Here is a 21878-nt window from a genome sequence, read left to right on the forward strand (position 1 = left end):
AGCCAATTTCACAAGTTGATTGCTAAAGCATAGGTGACAGGGGTTGCTTGGTTGTATAGATTTTTCCACAGAAAATATATGGTATTAACATGTATCCAAAAATGATCAAAACTAAATGAATCCTGAACACTAACTCCCAATTTCACACACACACACACACGCACGCACGCACGCACACACACACACACACACACACACACACACACACACACACACACACACACACACAAATTGTAAAGTAGAGAATCGCGCACATGCTCAGAAGCTTCTGTTGTTAAGCTGTCGGGAAGAGGCGTCTGATGTTTTTGGCCACACAGCCACCCCGTTTTATTATTGTAACTCTATTAATATGGTTGAAAACAAAAGAACCTTGTAAAATGAGACCCTTGGTTAGTAAGTTAAATTCAGGTTTGTTGGAATTGTGGTTATTTATTAAATGTACGTACCTAACTAGTTTTTCGAAATTATATGCATAAGATACAGAGAAGAACGTTTAATTTTACTCATATCCCTCCCCTTGTAGTTCCAGTTCCATCAATGTCTAAATAAGTGCGTTTTGAAATATCAGAATGCCTAACCTGCAGCACAGTGAGAAAGTCCATCATGTGAGCCCCTGACTTACTCTCATCCCTCTCTCCTGCATTCACTTTAGTCTAATCCATATTCCCTCTCTCCTCGGCTCCTCTTCTCTTCCCTCCCCTCTGCTCCTCTGCGTGGAACTCATACCCTTCTCTGTGCTCTGTTTCCTTGATCTCCTCTTCAAATCTAACATGCTGTCTTTCCCCTCACCCTGTTGCACCCTTCACTCTCCTGAAATTCCTTTTCTCCTCTTCCTGCTGTGGCTTCCTGCGCCCCACTGAACAACGCTTCTCTCTTCCCACCTTCTCGCTTGCAGGGTGAGGAGGCAGGCTCGCCAGTAGACTCAAAGCCTGAGGTACTTCGTTTGTGATGACTAGTGTCTGTCTGTCTGTATGTCTGTTTGTCTGTCTGTTCTGGGTTTTTGTGTTGTTTATATCTTTATTCAGCCTCTTCTGACTTGTAGCTAGGTTATTACTCCAAGTGTTATTCCTCATGGACAGTACAGTCATGGCTTTGTTAGATCCCTTGGCTTTGTGCACAGCCTAAATCACATCACTTGACTTTAAATTGGATCACCGTCATAGTAGTCTAGGGTAGGCTAATGGCATTATGAAGTCTGGGTACTATCAAGGTATTTAGACTGTGTTTGGTCAGTGTTTGTAATATGTCTACATAGGGAATTCATTTCAGTGCATCTGAGTGGCCAGCTGTGTTCAATAATGGGTGCATTACCATTTTCATGTGTACATTGTCAATAGAAGGATTAGCTGAGCTTGAACACAGCTACTGTATGTTTGATTTACATTCATCTCCATAATACAAAAGGAAACACCATTTAAAACCTTCACTTTGAACTATCAATGACAACATCTAGGTCCTTGAATGCTGATCTTTCATACTTTGCCATTGGAATGTTTGGAGTGAGAAATAGCACGAGACTGAGTCCTTCCTCCAAATATCTCAGTTACAGCATTTATGTAATTCACCAGTCTACATCTATCTCTCTGTACATCTGTCTCCAAATGCTAGATGTTTCCATCGCCGAACGAACTCACTCTCAGTGAGATGCTTGGATGCTACCAACACAGCCTCTGTGTGGGTGTGTGTGTATGTGCCTGCCTTCTTGACTCACCTGCGGTACTCTTCCTCTTTGTCTCTGCACGTGCCCCACCCCCACCCCACCTCTTCCACCATGCCTCTGCTCTACCCACCCCGTCCCCTTCCCCCAGTCGGACCAGGATCTGGCCACCCCACGCCCCCAACAGGAGGTACTGCTTCTCCTTGCTCTGTGCCTGTGCTCTCCCTCTGTGACCCCTCACCAGGTGTGCTGTTATGTGCTGTGCTGTGTATCTCATCGTGACTGTGTCGATCAGTACGGGCAGCAATATATGTTGTTCAGTACAGCTTCAGTCAGTTTGATTGCATTTATTTATTTTTTACAACCAAGGACAACTTTATTGTAAAAGTTTAGTTGTAGGGTTGGACATTGTTAACATAGACAAAGCGAGTAGGAGACGGAGTATTCTGCATTTTTGTTCTATCGCCTTTATAGCCACAGTCTCTATTAAGCTACATTATAATAATACAGTTTTCCAATAAAGTGACTTGACACCCAGTGTCGTAACATGTTATGACACGGTCATAACCATGTCATAATATGTCATAACAGCTGACAATTTGTCATAACCTGTCATAATATGGTCATTACACTGTCATGACCCATATATTTACATTTGTGACATACAGTACCAGTCAAAAGTTTGGACACACCTACTCATTCAAGGGTTTTTCTTTATTTTTTATATTTTCTACATTGTAGAATAATAGTGAAGACATCAAAACTATGAAATTACACATATGGAATCATGTAGTAACCAAAAAAGTGTTAAACAAATTAAAAACATATTTTTTATTTTAGGTTTTTCAAAGTATCCACCCTTTGCCTTGATGACAGCTTTGCACACTCTTGGCATTCTCTTACGGTCGGATGCCAAGCAATTGCCATACCAGGCGGTGATACAACCGGTCAGGATGCTCTCGATGGTGCTGCTCTTGAACTTTTTGAGGATCTGGGGGCCCATGCCAAATCCTTTCAGTCTCCTGAGGGGGAAAAGGTGTTGGCGTGCCCTCTTCACGACTGTCTTAGTGTGTTTGGACCATGATAGTTTGTTGGTAATGTGGACACCAAGGAACTTGAAACTCTTGACCTGCTCCACTACAGCCCTGTTGATGTTAATGGGGGTCTGTTTGGCCTTCCTTTTCCTCTAGTCAAATATCATCTTCTTTGTCTTGCTCACATTGAGGGAGAGGTTGTTGTTCTGGAACACTGCCAGGTTTCTGACCTCCTCCTTGTCTCATCATTGTCGGTGATCAGGCCTACCACTGTTGTGTCGTCAGCAAACTTAATGATGGTGTTGGAGTCGTGCTTGGCCACACAGTCGTGGGTGAACAGGGAGTACAGGAGGGGACTAAGCACGCCCCCCTGAGGGGCCCCATTGTTGAGGATCAGCGTGGCAGATGTGTTGTTGCCTACCCTTACCACCTGGGGGCAGCCCGTCAGGAAGTCTAGGATCCAGTTGCAGAGGGAGGTGTTTAGTCCCAGGGTCCTTAGCTTACTGATGAGCTTTGTGGGCACTATGGTGTTGAACGCTGAGCTGTAGTCAATGAACAGCATTCTCACATAGGTGTTCCTTTTGTCAAGGTGGGAAAGGGCATTGTGGAGTGAGATTGAGATTCTGCGTCATCTGTAGGTCTGTTGGGACAGTATGTGAATTGGAGTGTGTTTGACATCAATGTGTGCGCAATTACAATGATAATTTAATATGGTAAATTAAAAAAATATATATACTTCATAAACATTCTGTTGACACTTAGGCTATGGTGTAATGGAATGTTTTGCCTTGTGTGGTAGGTTTTGTGGGTTTTGACACTCTTACAGTATGTAGATGTCATAACCAGCCATAATGTAAAATAACCACCGTGGTAGGTTTTGTGGGTTGTTACACTCTTATGTAGGTGTCAGAACCAGCCATAAAATAACGCAGTATATGTCACAACAAATATAAATATGTGTCATGACAGTGTTATGACCATATTATCACAGGTTATGACAAGTTATGTCAGCTGTTATGACATATTATGACATAGTCATGACCATGTCATAACTTATTATGATGCTGGGTGTCAAGTAAAGTGTTACCCAATAAAGTATTGCAAGCCTTGAAGGAAACATAAAAATGTCATTAACATCATGTAATCATGATTGAAAGATATTAATCAGATAACATTACCACTGAGGATGACATAACATTAGTTGATTTTAAAGTCTTTCATAGTGTGTGATTTGGTCATCTGGAAAATTCAAGATATCGCTTGCCAGAAATATGTAATTCCAGGGCAGATAAACAACGACGTACTCATTACTCAAGAGGAGTGTAATGGGGTCCATGTCTATACTCTTCATCCATGCATAGCAGCGTTAGTCTCATTATTTAGCCCATATCAGAAACAGATTGGATATTTGTTGTAACATCCATGTTGTGAGCTCTGAGAAGAATTGAAATGAGGGTGGAATTTGAGATGAAGAATTACAAACACATAATTGATCATTAACGCGGCCCTTTTCATTCAAATGTCCATGTCTGGTTCGATCCCTGAGATGTCTGAAATGGAAGTAGGAAGAATACTAACTCCAGTCTGTGACCTATCTCCCTCTCTCTGTCTAGCAGCAGTTCCTGGACAAGCCCGAGGATGTCCTGCAGAAGCACCAGGCCAGCATCAACGAACTAAAGAGAGCTCTCAGGGAGCCCAACAGCAAGCTGTCACAGAGGGAGAAACGCCTGTCCACAGCCACACCCCCTGGAGGCACCCCAGAGAGGAAACCGGTAAGGGGGGGGGGGGTCCTTGCGATGTTACTTTCCAAAACTCTCATTTGGAAACTTACTGTATACTCATTCTCACCAGCCCAGCAAACATGACCCCATTGGCCCCCTGTGGGTATTCGGTGGGCAATGTTGGCACGGGCTAGCCCACACCAAGCCAACACCAGCCCCTCACGGGCTAGCCCAGCACGGGCTAGCCCACACCAAGCCAACACCAGCCCCTCACGGGCTAGCCCAGCACAGCCTACACCAAGCCAGCTACTTCATAATGTAGAGGCTGTGCTCATTAGAATATTTGGGGCCATGGATTGCAGTTATTTTTGTGCAACTGTTACTGAGAGGGTTGTTCCAGTTTGTTCTGTTGTTCAAGTGTTCTGTTGTGTGATGCCCCCCAAAAATGTATCTTGTACACTGCCAATGATGAAGTGTTTAACCTGTTAGATGTAATGGCAAAATGTTGATTCAAATAGACATACCCAAAAGTCATTATTTATCATGAGAGGGACGTAAACAATAACTAGTAATGCTTATACTGCCAGAAAGATGAAAATCTCACCAGTGACATACTGAGACAGAGAAAATAAATGGTAGATGTAACTGCCTCAGCTTTGAAGGTCGTACTGCCTCAGTCAGCGACCGGAATAACAACACACGCCTATTTTTCTCTAAACCCAACACAGACACATCTATAAGCTAAAACACATACAGTACCGGCCAAAAATCCATGTAAGATTTTGGGGAGTTTACATCGAAGAAGTTGATTTAAATAAGTGCATGTGAAATTGTAAAAAAATATATGTATGATAGTATTTGTTGTCTTTCAGATACAATAAAACAAGTTTGCTAAATACCTTTAAGGCTAGAAAATGTGTTCAATTGCATTAAATACATTATGAATAAATACATCTCCATTAAATAATAGATTAAACTGGTAAATTGGCATAAGGTCAGCAATACACTTAGGGCCAATACTATAAGCGCATATTGGGGCCCAATAAGGGCAGCCGATCAAAGGGTGGGCTTATTTCAGGCGAAGTGAGGGCTGCCCTGCCTCACATGCTGACCACACCGCTCGCGTCGTGCAAGTGCAAGTCCTGCCTCTCCCATCTCATCATTGGTTTATAGAAGCAGATACCCACGTGTCATCTCCTCATTGGTTATACCCACATGGGGGATTGAAAGATGAACTGAAAAAAATATATATAACAACTGAACGTTTATATCCCAGGACAAATTAGCTAGCAACAGCAAGCTAGCTAAATCGGACAAATTAGCTAGCAACTGCAAGCTAGCTAGCTAAATTGCCATAAATGTTTAATGTTTTTCGACCAGTCCCCAAATTAATATAATTGGTTAAAGAGTTTGTTTGGATATTTTAACCTGCGTGTGAATATCATGTTTGGTGTGGGGGGACAAAGTCAATTTGCACACGATGGCGCACGAGCGTGGCCGGTTTGGGTACAGTGTTAGAGGCAACCTGGAGCCGACGAGCAAATGTGCTTTGCCCAAATGTGGGCAGCCTACATTGAGCCAATATTTTAGGCTGCATTGGGCCCACATCATGCCAATGTTGGCATGTTTGCTGAGAGGGTTTCACTTACCACTTAATTGGAAGGACAGGCACCCTCATACTCTGTTTGTCCCCCTGCCCATGACTACAAGTAGTTGGCTTCCATTGCAAAATGCTGATAAAAGAGCAACCCGAAACACGGCTCTCTAATAGATAGGTGTAACAATATTTGCGAAAACTCCAACTTGTATAAAAATAGTCTTCCACCATATATATTTACATTTAAGTCATTTAGCAGACGCTCTTATCCAGAGCGACTTACAAATTGTAGCTTTCGCGATTCCAGTCCTTTCAAATGACATACTACCTTAAGTCCATGGGGTGATATGGTGTAACAAACTCAATAGTAATGCATCAGAATAGTACATGCAGCTTAATGAATCTGTGTTTTTACCAATATATAGGCCTCTGTGGATTCCATATTGAGTGAAAAGCAAGATGGTGCTCGCGGAAGCTCAAAAGAAGAACAGAATCAGTCCTCTCCCTATACACTGCACTTAGCTTTTGATCCCAAGGACACATGTATTGGTATGGTGTCTGAGGATGTGCAAGTTGGAAAAACAACAGAGATGAAGCCTATAACTTCACCTCAGGAATCTGGAAAAACTAAAGTAGGTGGCACTGGATCGAGATCCCAAAGACAAGAAACAGATTTCACTGCAACTGGACATAAGGATATGCACTCCATGGATGATGCAATCTTTGGAAGTAATACGTATTCATATGACACCTTTTTCTCAAGGAACAGTGTTGAAGAGAATGGATTTGATTCACCTCCAGCGGATAATCTCTATTCCAAAGAGAGGATTGAAATGAAAAGCAAACAATTGAAGCAGAGTCTGTATCAGTATGAATCGTTCACAGAGAGAAAAAACAATAGCAATGGCCAGGTCGCTATGGAATCTGTAAATAACAGCAACCAAGGTGGAAGTGAGTCTGAAAGAAAGAGGGATATGAGAGAACCTGAAGCTCTGGAAACAAAAGAACCAAAGCCCGAGAGAGGAAACTATTCCAACAGTACTGGGAGTGCATCACACTCCAAAGTCACCCGAATAGTTCCTCTCAAGCCACAGAGATCAAAGAAGTCTTTGAATAAAGGGGGGAACAAAGATGTCATCAACCCTCAAACGCAAACCCAAGCTGAAGGAGGCATGGCCGGAAGAGCAGATGACACTCGGATGATGCAATCAACAGAGGAACCCTCTGAAACCAGGAAGAGAATAGGTTTGCCTCCAGCATGTCCTGACGCAAATGACAGCAAGCAAGGGATGACAACCACCAACCAGCACACAGAGGTCACAAAGCATCGGCTACCAGAGAATGAGCTACAAGGGACAGGTGAACACAAGGATCAGAGGAACATTATTGGATCGAGTTTCTGGACTGACGGTGGAAGACTAATCCATGAAGGACATCCCGAGGCTTACCCAGATTTTACAGACACCTTTTCCTTTGGCTCAAAGGCTTTGGCCTCCCATGCAGTTCCCCCTTCAACCCTTCCTCTGAAAACACAGTGGTCCAGGGAGACAAGAGTTCGCAACAGGCAGAATGTCACCAACGACTCTAGCAACGGCCATTACAGGAACTCTAGCCAGGAAGCAACCAAGAGGAAACAAGCGGTAACGTCGTCTGCCTAACCTGCCTGTCTATCACTGGAAACTAAAGCATTGCATGTGCTTAAGTCGATCACAGCCTTGTTTTTATCCACTTGAATATACACATGTAGAACTCATGCGGCTGTATATGAAAAAGTAGGTCAAAGCCTGTGGCCCTTCACATCTAATCATTGGCCAATGGCATTTTGAGACTTAACAAGTTCATGGCCCGGGAGCTCCTGGCTCTCGTTTCCCTCTGCAAAGCTTAACATCTGCTTGTCCATTTTAGAAACCGGTGGGCCTTTAAGCAATGTTTCCATTGCTTAAGCTTCTGGCGTCTGTTCGTCACCACGTTAACACCTAGTCTCTCCTTCCAACATCATCCTCTTACCTCCCTGACTAAAGGTAGTTGCTGTTGCAAGGAGTCAAAGGCTTTCGCACCATCCCCTTCCTTTGAAGCCACTAATGTTTGATAATGTTCTTGTTTGCAAACAGTGCGATTTGGACATTTGGCCAAAATGTTCAGCGTTGGCATCTCTGCAGCAATAGCCAATATATAGCCAATACGACATTTATTATGAGATGTTATGCACTAATTCTTGGCTGCAGCGCTGCCAGCCACATTGTTCAGGGCTGAGGTACTTGTACACTGGACTTAAGTATACAAATACCTGATTCCTGGAAGGTATTGTTATCTAACCTCAACAGTGCATGGCATTACCATCGCACTTACAGTAATATGATTTTGTGATAATGTTGACTTTAAACACATCCTATGTGCATGTGTGAAACTTATGTGAACAATTACCTCAAGTTATTAGAGCTAGAACAAATGTAGGCTTACTATTCATATATGAACTGTAAGCTTACAGTTAGCATAGGTCTACTTTCAATGGAATAAGCATGACATTATGAAGCCTACTCAGCCTTGGCATGTGCAAAATATCTTGGAACCACTGGCTAGAACAATGTCTTCAACAAAAGGATGGTGGAAACAGCTATGTGTGGTGACGTCAACATATGTTGCTCATAACTTGTCATACAGTTGGTTTCACCATCACTCCATTGTTTGGAAATATTTTTAGCCAGCGTTGTACTGAAGTATAGAGTAAACCCCAAGGTGATGTCACTGCATTCATTGACAATGCAGACCCTTGAATTCTCTCTGGGAATTTTCTTGTTCTATGACAGTCAGAAGGATGACGCAAATATTCATGTGTGTACAGTTCATGGCTGTTCTTTACAGTTTCTTTAGGTTAAATAAAATTGGCTTTGCAATCATTCAAACCTAATTTTCCTTCTACAGGAGACCCCTCCTACACCTGCCATTCATGAGGAGCCTTTTGACGAAGCCATGGTGAGTCACTGTTTTATTCAATGTGTGAAAAACTTTTTAGCATGTTCAACTTCTTCAAAGTTAAAATATGAGCCTGTTCATTTTACCTCAAAGTCTCATGTTTGAATGATTATTTTATATTTCTGTTTTACCTTTCTATCAAGTCCCTTGTATTGAGCCAACAATGTTTTTTTCATTCTCTTGTCCGTCTTCTCCAATCTAACCTGCAGAGGGAGCCGTGGGAGCGGCGGTTGGGCTCAGTGTCAGAGGACGACCAAGACCACGAGACCCTGTACCTGAAGGAAACCCACCTGGGCATTGAGCGCAAGTGCTCCAGCATCACTGTCAGCTCTACGTCCAGCCTGGAGGCCGAGGTGGACTTCACTGTCCTCATGGACCTCCATACGGGCATGGAGGAGTTCTCCAGGGGCATGATGGAGCTGGGCGAGAGGCCCATGTCACCTGACGTGGGCCTCAGCCTGAGCATCGACCTGCAGGGAACCCCGCCACCTCTCGTCTCGGCTCCTCTCACCGGGGCTAGCAGCAGCCCTCCTACCAAGCAGCTACACACCGAAGAGGTCCGACATCACGAGGTAAAGTACACAAGCAAATGGACAGTTTGGGTCCAGGTAGGTCTTTGAAGTGATAGTTCACTAAAAGTTTACAGTTATAGGATCATCTTTTATTCTTAGAATAAGTAACGAGTCTACAGGTCAAAACAGCTGAAGTAAGCCTTAGTAGACAAATCGCTTCATCATTAACAGTAATTGACTAAGTTTAACATTGGCAATGCAATGTGAGTAACATTACAGCTCATTAATGTCTTCTTGAAGTTTATGCTGGATTTCACTGATCTTTCATATGACAAAATGATGGGATAGCGCTGGCCCATATGCCTTCAGTAAATGTCAAGACGCTTTCTCTAAAATATTTTACATACAGGTGGCTTGTAATGAGTGCTGAATCTCAAATAAAATTCTAGCAATGGAAGTTATTATTCTGTATTTTTCCCCAAAGCCTGTTGTGCCCAGAAAACCAAAGAGGTCAGTGCCCATCGACAGAGACCAGTCACAGAAAGAGACCACTTACTCATCCCCCATGACGGCGCTGAGCAGAGAGGCTAGTGACGTCGTCGCCTCCCATGCACTAAGGAAGACTGAGGTCAAGGTCAAGGTCGACAGAGACCAGTCACAGAAAGAGACCACTTACGTGTCCCCCATGACAGCGCTGAGCAGGGAGGCTAGTGATGTCGTCGCCTCCCATGCACTAAGGAAGACTGAGGTCAAGATCGACCGAGACCAGTCACAGAAAGAGACCACTTATGTGTCGCCCATGACAGCGCTGAGCAGGGAGGCTAGTGATGTCGTCGCCTCCCATGCACTGAGGAAGACTGAGGTCAAGGTCGACAGAGACCAGACAGTGAGAGAGACCACTTACGTGTCCCCCATGACAGCACTGAGCAGAGAGGCTAGTTGCGTTGTCGCAAGCCATGCACTGAGGAAGACCGATGTCAAGGTCGAGACACAGCCTAATGGGTCAGAGGTCACCACAACCATCGTGGAGTTTACAGATCAGGTAGACAAACATTTTCGATGGAGATCTGGTATAGTTGATCAGGTAGAGACCATTGCTCGTTAGGTATAAAGATAGAAAAGTTAAATAGATGCTACAGTAGAACCTCAAATATACAGACCTCAGATTTATGGACTGACCAGTCAACCAAATGGGCAATATCAAACCTGGACATTATAATTGCAAACAACAAACTTCTGTAGGCTACAGACAAATGCAAATGTTGCTTTCATGTGATAAAAACACATCAGCCATTTACAGTATCTGACTTAATTGTAGAAAATGCATGTTAATATGCCATTAGTCTTCTCTATGGCTCAATTGGTAGAGCATGGTGTTTGCAACGCCAGGGTTGTGGGTTCAATTCCCACGGGGGGCCAGTACAAAAAAATATATATATTAAATGTATGCATTCACTACTGTAAGTCGCTCTGGATAAGAGCGTCTGCTAAATGACGAAAATGTAATGTAAATGTCTATAAAGATTTTATGTTTTAAAAAAAAAAGTAATTTCAAAGTTAACAACATTTCTACTAGTCTAAAGAAGGCCAGTTTTATTGCTTCTTTAACCAGAACAACAGTTTTCAGCTGTGCTAGCATAATTGGAAAAGGGTTTTCTAATGATCAGTTAGCCTTTTAAAATGATAAACTTGGATTAGCTAAGATAACGTGCCATTGGAACACAGGAGTGATGGTTGCTGATAATGGGCCTCTGTATGCCTATGTAGATATTCCATTAAAAATCAGCTGTTTCCAGCTACAATAGTCATTTACAACATTAACAATGTCTACACTGTATTTCTGATCAATTTGATGTTATTTTAATGGACAGAGAGTATAATGCATTATATCTCGACTGATCGTAAAATGGTCTGTCTGACATATTTGAAAGTCTGACATTCAAACCATGAGTGGGCATCAGGTTTTCTGTCTCTTTCAGGATCATGGTGTGACTGTAAGCAGTATAGGCGAGACTTCTTATTCAACAACAGAAGGTGTTTCCCCTGTGAGTACATTATTACCTGACCTGTCCAATTTTAACTCCAGCACACAGATTGTAAACCTACTTCTCCCTCTGTGTTTGAATGAGATTGTTAGAATTAGATGTGTTAGAGTGAATCAAATCATTTGAATGTGTATGCCTGACTGTGTATCTGTGTATAAGTATGTTTGCATTGTTCTGTTTAATATGTATGTACGGGGCATTTGGAAAGTATTCAGACCCCTTGACTTTTTTCAAATTTTGTTACATTACAGCCTTATTCTAAAATGTATTAAATTGTCGTCGTCCCCCCCCCCCCCCATCAATCTACACACAATCCCTCATAATAACAAAGCAAAAACAGATTTTTATACATTTTTGCAGATGTATAAAATAAAAATGAAATATCACATTTACGTAAGTATTCAGACCCTTTACTCAGTACTTTGTTGAAGCACCTTTGGCAGTGATTACAGCCTTGAGTCTTCCTGTGTATGACGCTACACGCTTGGCACACCTGTACTTGGGGAGTTTCTCCCATTCTTCTCTGCAGATTCTCTCAAGCTCTGTCAGGTTGGATGGGGACCATCGCTGCACAGCTATTTTCAGGTCTCTCCAGAGAAGATTGATGGGGTTCAAGTCCGGGCTCTGGCTGGGCCACTCAAGGACATTCAGAGACTTGTCCCGAATCCACTCCAGTATTGTCTTGGCTGTGAGCTTAAGGTCGCCGTCCTGTTGGAAGGTGAACCTTCGCCCCAGTCTAAGGTACTGAGAACTCTGGAGCAGATTTTCATCTAGGATCTCTCTGTACTTTGCTCCGTTCATCTTTCCCTTGATCCTGACTAGTCTCCCAGTCCCTGCCGCTGAAAAACATCCCCACAGAATGATGCTGCCACCACCATGCTTCACCGTAGGGATGGTGCCAGGTTTCCTCCAGACATGATGCTTGGCATTCAGTCCAAAAAGTTAAATCTTGGTTTAATCAGACCAGAGAATCTTGTTTCTCATGGTGTGAGAGTCCTTTAGGTGCCTTCTGGCAAACTTTGAATGGGCTGTCATGTGCCTTTAACTGAGGAGTGGCTTCCATCTGCCCACTCTACTATAAAGGCCTGATTGGTAGAGTGCTGCAGAGATGGTTGTCTTTCTGGAAGGTTCTCACATCTCCACAGAGGAGCTCTATCAGAGTGACCATCGGGTTCTTGGTCACCTCCCTGACCAAGGCCCTTCTCCCCCGACTGCTCAGTTTGGCTGGGCGGCCAGCTCTAGGAAGAGTCTTGGTGGTCCAAACGTCTTCCATTTAAGAATGAAGGAGGCCACTGTGTTCTTGGGGACCTTCAGTGCTGCATACATTTTTTGGTACCCTTCCCCAGATCTGTGCATCAACACAATCCTGTCTCAGAGCTCTACAGACAATTCCTTTGACCTCATGGCTTGGTTTTTGCTCTGACATGCACTGTCAACTGTGGGACCTTATATAGACAGGTGTGTGCCTTTGCAAATCATGTCCAATCTATTGAATTTACCAATAGATTGGACAATCAAGTTGTAGAAACATCTCAAGGATGATCAATGGAAACAGGATGCACCTGAGCTCAATTTTGAGTCTCATAGCAAAGGGTCTGAATACTTATGTAAATAAGGTATTTCTGTTTTTGCTAACTTTTCTAAAAACCATTATATTAAAAACCAAAAGTCATTATGGGGTATTGTGTGTAGAATGATGAGGAACATTTTGTATTTAATCCATTTTAGAATAAGGTTGTAACATAACAAAATGTGGAAAAACTTAAGGGGTCTGAATACTTTCCGAATGCACTGTATGTATTTAATGTATATCATGTATAGGCGTTTCTGTTTGTGTGTGCGTGCATGCATGTGTGTCCATCAGACCTGGGTTTCAAATATCGCAATTACTTTCACATTCATTCAATGTAAGTATTAAGCTATCTTTTATTTCAAAAGACAAGTAGTGGAATGAATATTTGAATATATTTGGAACTACACTAGGAAAGTATTTTAAAAACTCAATTACAACGATTTAAATACACTCCCATCAATTTAACCCAGGTATTTGAAAATAGTATTTGAAATACATGTAAGTATTTCAAAATCCTGTCAAACACAATTTGGCTGACTATTATTTGTATAATTTATTTTTTTACAAACAACCATTCAAATACTCAAATAAAATAACAAATATTTTAAATACCAGATTCTCAAATTCACATGTATTTGAACTGACGTCTGGTGTCCATGTATGATCATGATGTCATTAATGCTTTTTTCCCCATGTGTCCTGACAGGTGCACATGTGTACTTTGGGAAGAGAGGCCTCTGGATCTCCAATACTTGTTACTGAGAATGTTACCTCTGCAACCACGCATGTCACCAAGGTATCAACAATTGTCAAAGGGTCTGACATATTCAGTACCTTCAGTATTATTGGTTTCCATTGATCTTATAATGTTTGCCAAATTGCACACACCTTTTCTCTAGCTGTAGAGATATAAGCAACAGCAAAGGTGTGTTCAGTTTGGCAAATGTTCCAAAAAAATGTGTTGTGTGTTCCAGACGGTGAAAGGGGGCTATTCAGAGACCAGAATTGAGAAGAGGATCATAATCACAGGAGATGATGATGTTGACCAGGAGCAGGTGAGCAGACTGCAGCTTAAGGACAACATGACCTCTGTAACGCAGTAACCTATAAGCCATAGATACAGCAGGGGATGTGTAGTCTTAAAAGTGCTCATAGAGTATTCGTTACTTGACATACACCAGACTATTGATTCTACATAGTAAGCCGTTGAAATTAAGGTCATATAATTTGTTCCTTCACAGGCCCTCGCTATTGCGATACAGGAAGCCAAGCAACAGCATCCGGACATGTTGGTCACCAAGGCAGTAGTTGTCAAGGAAACAGAATCGTCCACTGAGGATCCACATGGGACATCTTAGGTACAGGAGTCTTCAAAACATTAAACAATGACAGGTTTCTATTGTGAATCGAATGTCCATAACCTCTCTGCATGAAAAGTTAGTAGTTCCTTTCATCTGGTGTCATAGTTTAAACCAGGGATGGGCAACTGGCGGCCCCCCCATTTGAAGGCCCTCGGATCATTTCGCGGGGGGGAGGGAACTCAGTCGGCGTCTCAACTTACTGTTGCAAGGTAGAATAATAGAATACACAAGGTGCAATTTCGAAATGTGGTTGTTGTGCATCAACAGTTTTCATCTTATTATGTCAGTCACTGACCGTCACTCAATTAGCCATGTTAGCTAACATGTTTTAGATTGGTAAGTTAGTCTAGCAGCCCGATCTAGGCTTGTAGTAATCAAGGTAGAATTAGAGCCTGGGGGGGCAACTGCGGCCCCTCATGATGAGTTCAGATTTTGTGTGGCCCCATCCCCATCAAAGTTGCCCATCCCTGCTTTAAACAATGAACTGTCTCCTCTCTCCTATAGTCCTGATTCCTGGGACATGAGCGCCCCCCTCAGGAGCAGACCTGTTGGTGCCTGAGCTACCTGAGACTACCACACTACTGTACCACCCTGACCACTGCTAGTGGGGCTCCGACACACACAGCCACACACACGTTTCAATCCCTCACCCTTACTACTCTTGCCCACCGGGCAAACCCATATACTTCCCTGTTGTCTACCATAGTAACAGGACTCCTTTAAATCCAACCCTTTATTTATGAACCTTTGCTCTGGCGGTGATATGGTGAAATATAGCCTCTTAGAATCTGAGAGTGAAATACTTACATACTCGTCTCTAACATGTTGGCTCAGCATTCCCGAACAGTCACATTACAAGTCAAAATGTTGAGAACACTTCATTTCAACTCACTTTACCTGTTGTCCAATGATTTTTTTCCTATGTCGGAGGTAATCTTATACAACATATCCATAGGGGGACGTTATCAACCCGACCTTCAGTACGCTGGTCTGTATATTTCCGGTTTGTATTTTCAATACTGACTCAATTTGCACGAGACAAACACTTAAACAATTTGTCTGAACCTAACCACAGACCGAACGGCAAACACTTCCAGCTGATTACGAGGAAACGTGCTTCGGTTGACAACGTTTGGTTACATTCGGCTGTTGTTTACATATTGTGCTTCACATGAAATGCATCACTTGATTGAAAATACTCACCAGAATTACAAGCCGACATAGCCATATACCTACCGGCGCCCCAGAAAGTTGGGCTAATAGTACTTTCCTGTGGCCATTTTATCTCCACTTCCAACCGCCAAAAAGACAACCGGTAAAGTACGTTTAAATATCATTTTATTCAACATTCTGTCTGGTAGAGACTATTGCGTCTTTTTTACAGCGACTTCTTTCAGACTGATAGCCATGGAGTAACCATGGTAACAGTCTGATATTTAGATAAGGTGAAATACAGACATGGATGGCAACATATGGAAATGTCATAAATGATGGCAGTCTATTACTAAGAAATAACAGGTATAATGACAAAATAGTGCCAGAATTCCTTGTTTCACTGCTGGAAAGTTTCAGTCTATACCTAGTACACCTGTCTGCACTGGTCTCAACACTCAAGCCAAACAACTGGGTTTTGACTAGATAGGTTAGGATAATTCATGTAGCAGGTTAGGAGAATTAGGCTAAAATGCACATAATAAAACTTGTCCCCAGGCTCGAATTTCTGGAACATAGAGCCTGGCAACAGTGTGGGACTGTGAAGGGGTGTAGATTTACTGAGTGACATGATTATCAATTCAAATTCTGAGCAAATCACACGACTATGAGATGTGGTTCCAAATCGAGGGGGAAAGGTATTTGTTATGGTGCACCATGGAAATAACTCCCAGGTAGTAGGAACATATCGCCGTTCATGCCAACAGCTAGCCATAGCTTTGTTACACACGAACACAAAAACAATACTGGCCCCCGAATGCAGCACACTTAGGGGGAGGTTCCTAGGGTTGCACTAGATGGTGATGGACTGAGAGATCAGCCAATTAAAACCAGTGGTTGTTTCTCCGCTCCTGCCATAGGCTTCCAGTCAAGTCCTTTTCTGAGATGCTCGGAAAACAGACGGTTCGACAGAGAGAGCCAGCTGGTGGGCCAGATTAATTTGATTTAAGCTGTATCCTATCTAGACCACCAAACTGTTCTCAGCTTGCCTCTGCATAGTATCCTCTAAGGAAATTAATGGGAAGGTTTTTGCCTGAATGTCAAGTGGATCTAAATCTTAGGAGCTGTTGTCTCTTTGATGTGCTCATACCATCATATCACTGTAGAGTCTCACTGCCGCCACATCCCACACCAATGCCACACTTGAAGTGCAGGACATTTTTATTACAGGGGTACTTAGTATGAGATAATCTGGCAGACTATAGGACTACAATGTGGTCCGAAGTCCTACTAAGTAAATTCCACCCACCATTCTAGACCTCAGATCCAACTCTAATGCCTACTGAGGCCTAGATTAAATCTGGACAGCAGAAAATTGACGCTAAAGCACAATTGAAATTTAAAGGCAATGTTCTCAGATTCGCTGAGACTACATTATCTGTAAACGCTGCAAACAGTATGTCGGCTCAATTGTAAATTACCTTTATATTTTAATTGCGCTATAATGCGGATCTTGATTCAATCTAGAGTGTGCTTACATATCTACGTAGTTTGTCAAGAGAAAAAAACGTATATGTATCCATTAGATGTAGGTCCAGTACTGTTGACATGCATGCAGTAAAGCAGGTTTTCATGAACAGGAAAACCTTCCCTTAGTTTTATATACTCGCTAAACCAGCAAAGTCCATAACTGTGCTTTGGCCCATTTCTGTAACAGTGAGAATGGTTATGGGAATGCCAGAGGATACACAGATTGCAGGAGATGTGAGAACAGTAGGCTACTCTGCACCAGCGAGGTCAGTAAATCGCGGCGCTGGTTTGGGGGCACTAACTCGACGACGCCAAATGTGCCAGAGTAGAGAAAGGGGCACCACAGCTAACACAGAAAGGTCAAAGTTGAACTTTTCTTCCTGCAATGGCGCATCCTCACCATCACACAACAGAGGAGAAGAGCTGTTGAAACTCTCTCGGATAAGTAGGCTTTCTCAAGATATCTTGCTTTTTCTTTTACCCATAATTGGGCCATTTGGCTGACATCTTGGCAGACCCTACCTTGAACGCTTGCAATAGAGCATTTTTGTTTTAAGAACACAATTGACGTTACTGTATTATGATGATGGTTTACTTGTTATTGAAGTTGATCTGTGTAGACATTTGGATGTATATGAATGGAGTGGTTATGAACCTCTGATCTATAGAATGTGCCTGTTGGGTATTTATAAAAATTGTGAAAGTACAAATTCTGAGCATGTTGCTGTTCTAAAATGATCCAAGGTCAGGTCCCCTTCCAACCGTTGGAGATACAGTCACTTTCTGCTGTTATACTGTGGCTATCTACAGTAGGAAATATTAAGAGATTCACATTAGAACCTTATTAAGTACGCCAAATGAGCTACCTTTTAAATGAAACGAGTATTTTAGATAATGTTTGCGTGATAAAGACATTCATTATGAAATTAAATTAAACCACTAGAATACCTACTGTATAGATACAAAGTTATAGTATTATACAAAGTAGAAGAGACCTTAAGGCAGTATGAAATAGCACAGTAGCTAGCTACAGTTGAAGTGGGAAGTTTACATACACTTAGATTGGAGTCATTAAAACTTGTTTTTCAACCACTCCACAAATGTATTGTTAACAAACTATAGTTTTGGCAAGTCGGTTAGGACATCTACTTTCTGCATGTATATTTTGCATGTATATTTTTCCAACATTTGTTTACAGACAGATTATTTCACTTATAATTCACTGTATCACAATTCCTGTGGGTCAGAAGTTTACATAGACAAAGTTGACTGTGCCTTTAAACAGCTTGGAGAATTCCAGAAAATAATGGCTTTAGAAGCTTCTGATAGGCTAATTGACATAATTTGAGTCAATTGAAGGTGTACCTGTGGATGTATTTCAAGGCCTACCTTCAAACTCAGTGCCTCTTTGCTTGACATCATGGGAAAATCAAAATAAATCAGCCAAGACCTCAGAAAAAATTGTAGACCTCCACAAGTCTGGTTCATCCTTGGGAGCAATTTCAAATACCTGAAGGTACCACGTTCATCTGTACAAACAATAGTACGCAAGTATAAACACCATGGGACCACACAGCCGTCATACCGCTCAGGAAGGAGATGCGTTCTGTCTCCTTCCTGAGATGAACGTACTTTGGTGCGAAAAGTGCAAATCAATCCCAGAACAACAGCAATGGACCTTGTGCAGATGCTGGAGGAAACAGGTACAAAAGTATATATATCCACAGTAAAACGAGTCCTATATCAACATAATCTTAAAGGCCGCTCAGCAAGGAAGAAGCCACTGCTCCAAAACTGCCATAAAAAAGCCAGACTACGGTTGCAACTGCACATGGGGAAATAGAACTGTTTGGCCATAATGACCATCGTTATGTTTGGAGGAAAAAGGGGGAGCCTTGCAAGATGAAGAACACCATCCCAACCGTGAAGCACGGGGGTGGCAGCATCATGTTGTGGGGGTGCTTTGCTGCAGGAGGGACTGGTGCACTTCACAAAATTGATGGCATCATGAGGAAGAACAATTATGTGGATATATTGAAGCAACATCTCAAGACATCAGTCAGGAAGTTAAAGCTTGGGTTTTCCAAATGGACAATGACCCCAAGAATACTTCCAAAGTTGTGGCAAAATGGCTTAAGGACAACAAAGTCAAGGTATTGGAGTGGCCATCACAAAGCCCTGACCTCAATCCCATAAAAAGATTGTGGGCAGAACTGAAAAAGCATGTGCGAGCAAGGAGGCCTACAAACCTGACTCAGTTACATCAGCTCTGTCAGGAGGAATAGGCCAAAATTCACCCAACTTATTGTGGGAAGCTTATGGAGGGCTACCCGAAACGTTTGACCCAAGTTAAACAATTTAAAGGCAATGCTGCCAAATACTAATTGAGTGTATGTAAACTTCTGACCCACTGGGAATGTGATGAAAGAAATAAAAGCTGAAATAAATCATTCTCTCTACTATTATTCTGACATTTCACATTCTTAAAATAAAGTGGTGATCCTAACTGACCTAAGACAGGGAATTTTTACTAGGATTAAATGTCAGGAATTGTGAAAAACTTGAGTTAAAATGTATTTGGCTAAGGTGTATGTAAACTTCCGACTTCAACTATACATCAGTAAATGTCCAACATAGGCTATGGCTGGGATTCAATCCGAGGCACGTTTTAGAGCGATGTTGACAATGCGCCCATTAAAGCAAAAATTCTTAATGGTGAAACTGCCACAACAAATAAGTTACTGCAAACAACCAACACCGATTTTTCCCCTCTGACATCACTGCACACACGATAGAACAGTGGCATACTATATGTACTGCATTTGTTTTTCTTGATGCACGACGCTCCCCCAGTGCTCCCCACCTCTGCTTCGTCAACAAAACAAAAACAATAACAACAGCTGTGGGGCGGACAGTGGCGCTGTTTCTCCCCATTGTGGATTCCATCTTTAAAGGCAATGTTCCCGAGGAGACTGCATGCATTGACTGTAGCTGCTGAAAATGTCTGCTCAATTGGAAATTCCCTTGAAATGTCATGAGTTCCACAATGCGCCTCAGATTGAATCCCGGCCTAGATGTCAGTGAAATGAAAAAGTCTGCATTGTGTCTGTTCTAACTGTAGACTCCATCTACAGGAAATTAAACTCTGTAACAGGAAAATGGAAATGGAAGGTATTATTAGCATACAGTGTTTTCAATACAGAATGGGGGGGAAAAAAGATAACTCAACAAATCCAGTCATGATAACAGAGGGTTTGCCAATCCCGAGGTCCCACAACATGTTCACATTTGGTTGACTCCATTAAATAATAGTAGTGCTGTAAAGTGCTATCACTGCACTTGAAGGGGCATACATAAGGCTCTCCATCCATCTACATACACATTTAACAACAACTATCATGACATTAGCAATTGCTAATGATTTTTATCCTGGTGGCGTTTATGCCATTTTCAGGGATGACTTACTGTGTGTTATATGGATTCAAGTTTTATATGGACATTTACCAGGCCTCTTGCGGTGACTATATGGCATTATAAATATAAGCCCTTATTTATCCTCCTTCAAGCAAAGTGTTCCAGTGATACCTGGTATCTCAATCCCTCATTTGCTTTTGGTGTGTTTTGGTCTGGTTATATTTTGAGTGTTTGAGGGATACCATGGCCTATGTTTACTACTGTATGAAAAGTGTGCTGTGATAATGTTTGGTAGTAGTGACACTTCTGTATTTGTATGAAGGAACTACTTCCAACAGTTTTGTAATCGAGGACATACTTTAGATGAACTATGTGCCAGAAAGCCAACAAGAATGTCACAAACATGATATGGTAAGACTAATGTATGTGTCCTGTCAGAGTATTACTTGTTAGGTACCCTCTTACAAAACGAAGCTACTCCGAGTTAATGCATTTAGACGAAAAGGCATAGGTTGAGCTGAAGGTGCCATGTTAGGATTATGACAAGTTAAAGTTGGCTTTGGGACACATAACTCAACTGTTACCAGGTGTGTGGTGTAACTGTTGAATCGCATTAGACAGCCAAGCTCCATTTTTGCATTTATGTTCGATATCTTTTACAAATCGCAGTGGCAAAATCAATGTTGGGGGGTTAGGAGTGGCGAAACCAATGTCAACAGCCATGCATTCCTTTGTACAGTATTCTGAGGGTTAAATTGGTTTCAAATAAGTGGCAATGTTACTACTGTACACTAGAGAGTTTCAATGAGCTCTAGATAGCTTGCGGTGCAGTCTGGGTGCATCTAGCATCAGTTTACCCTACCCAAGTCCTAACCTTAATCATGACCTTAGATCAGTATCTAAGGGCAACTTCATTCTACATGTTGAAGTAACCTGGCAACTTGGACAAGTAATCAAACCAGCCATGATTAATCAGAGGCGTTGGCGAGACCATCGCCCTGTGCCGAACCCTGATTGGATGACCTCTGGCTGACCTCGGAACCCTCCCATACCCCTGAGCTCACCCCTATCTGTATAGCCCTCCTCTACTCAGTTCACATCATGTTTGCTCTGTGCTGCTCCCCATTGCTTGGTGCTGTGTCTTTGCTGTACAGTGAACTTGCATTCCATACATTAATAAACTAAATGAAAAGAGCAAGACGAGAGTGAGATCCTCTGTTCTCTGTCCATGAATCACCCTCTTTCTTGTGGATGTTTTTCTGAGTTGTGGCATCCGTATTCCACCATATGATATCAGGATAATTTGTAT

General features: G+C 42.3%; 1 protein-coding gene across 7 annotated transcripts in view; it reads left to right on the forward strand.

The window, feature by feature from the left end:
* The window catches only part of si:dkey-178k16.1 (protein 4.1), a 118492-nt gene extending 100110 nt beyond the window's left edge, over positions 1-18382 (forward strand). The window contains exons 13-23 of one of the 7 annotated variants that reach the window (XM_014145841.2): positions 896-934; positions 1809-1847; positions 4305-4463; positions 8932-8982; positions 9192-9554; positions 9979-10536; positions 11474-11539; positions 13819-13908; positions 14087-14167; positions 14354-14470; positions 14978-18376. In XM_014145841.2, coding sequence (XP_014001316.1) covers positions 896-934; positions 1809-1847; positions 4305-4463; positions 8932-8982; positions 9192-9554; positions 9979-10536; positions 11474-11539; positions 13819-13908; positions 14087-14167; positions 14354-14470 — 1563 coding nt within the window. In that variant the 3' untranslated portion in view covers positions 14978-18376. Of the gene's footprint in view, positions 1-895; positions 935-1808; positions 1848-4304; positions 4464-6473; positions 7650-8931; positions 8983-9191; positions 9555-9978; positions 10537-11473; positions 11540-13818; positions 13909-14086; positions 14168-14353; positions 14471-14977 lie in introns of those variants that run through there. The other 6 variants (XM_014145842.2, XM_014145846.2, XM_014145847.2 and 3 more) reach the window with 6 other exon arrangements.
* Positions 18383-21878: the final 3496 nt, after the last annotated feature.

This window comes from Salmo salar, chromosome ssa15, assembly GCF_905237065.1.
Source record: "Salmo salar chromosome ssa15, Ssal_v3.1, whole genome shotgun sequence".
Lineage (NCBI taxonomy): Eukaryota > Metazoa > Chordata > Actinopteri > Salmoniformes > Salmonidae > Salmo > Salmo salar.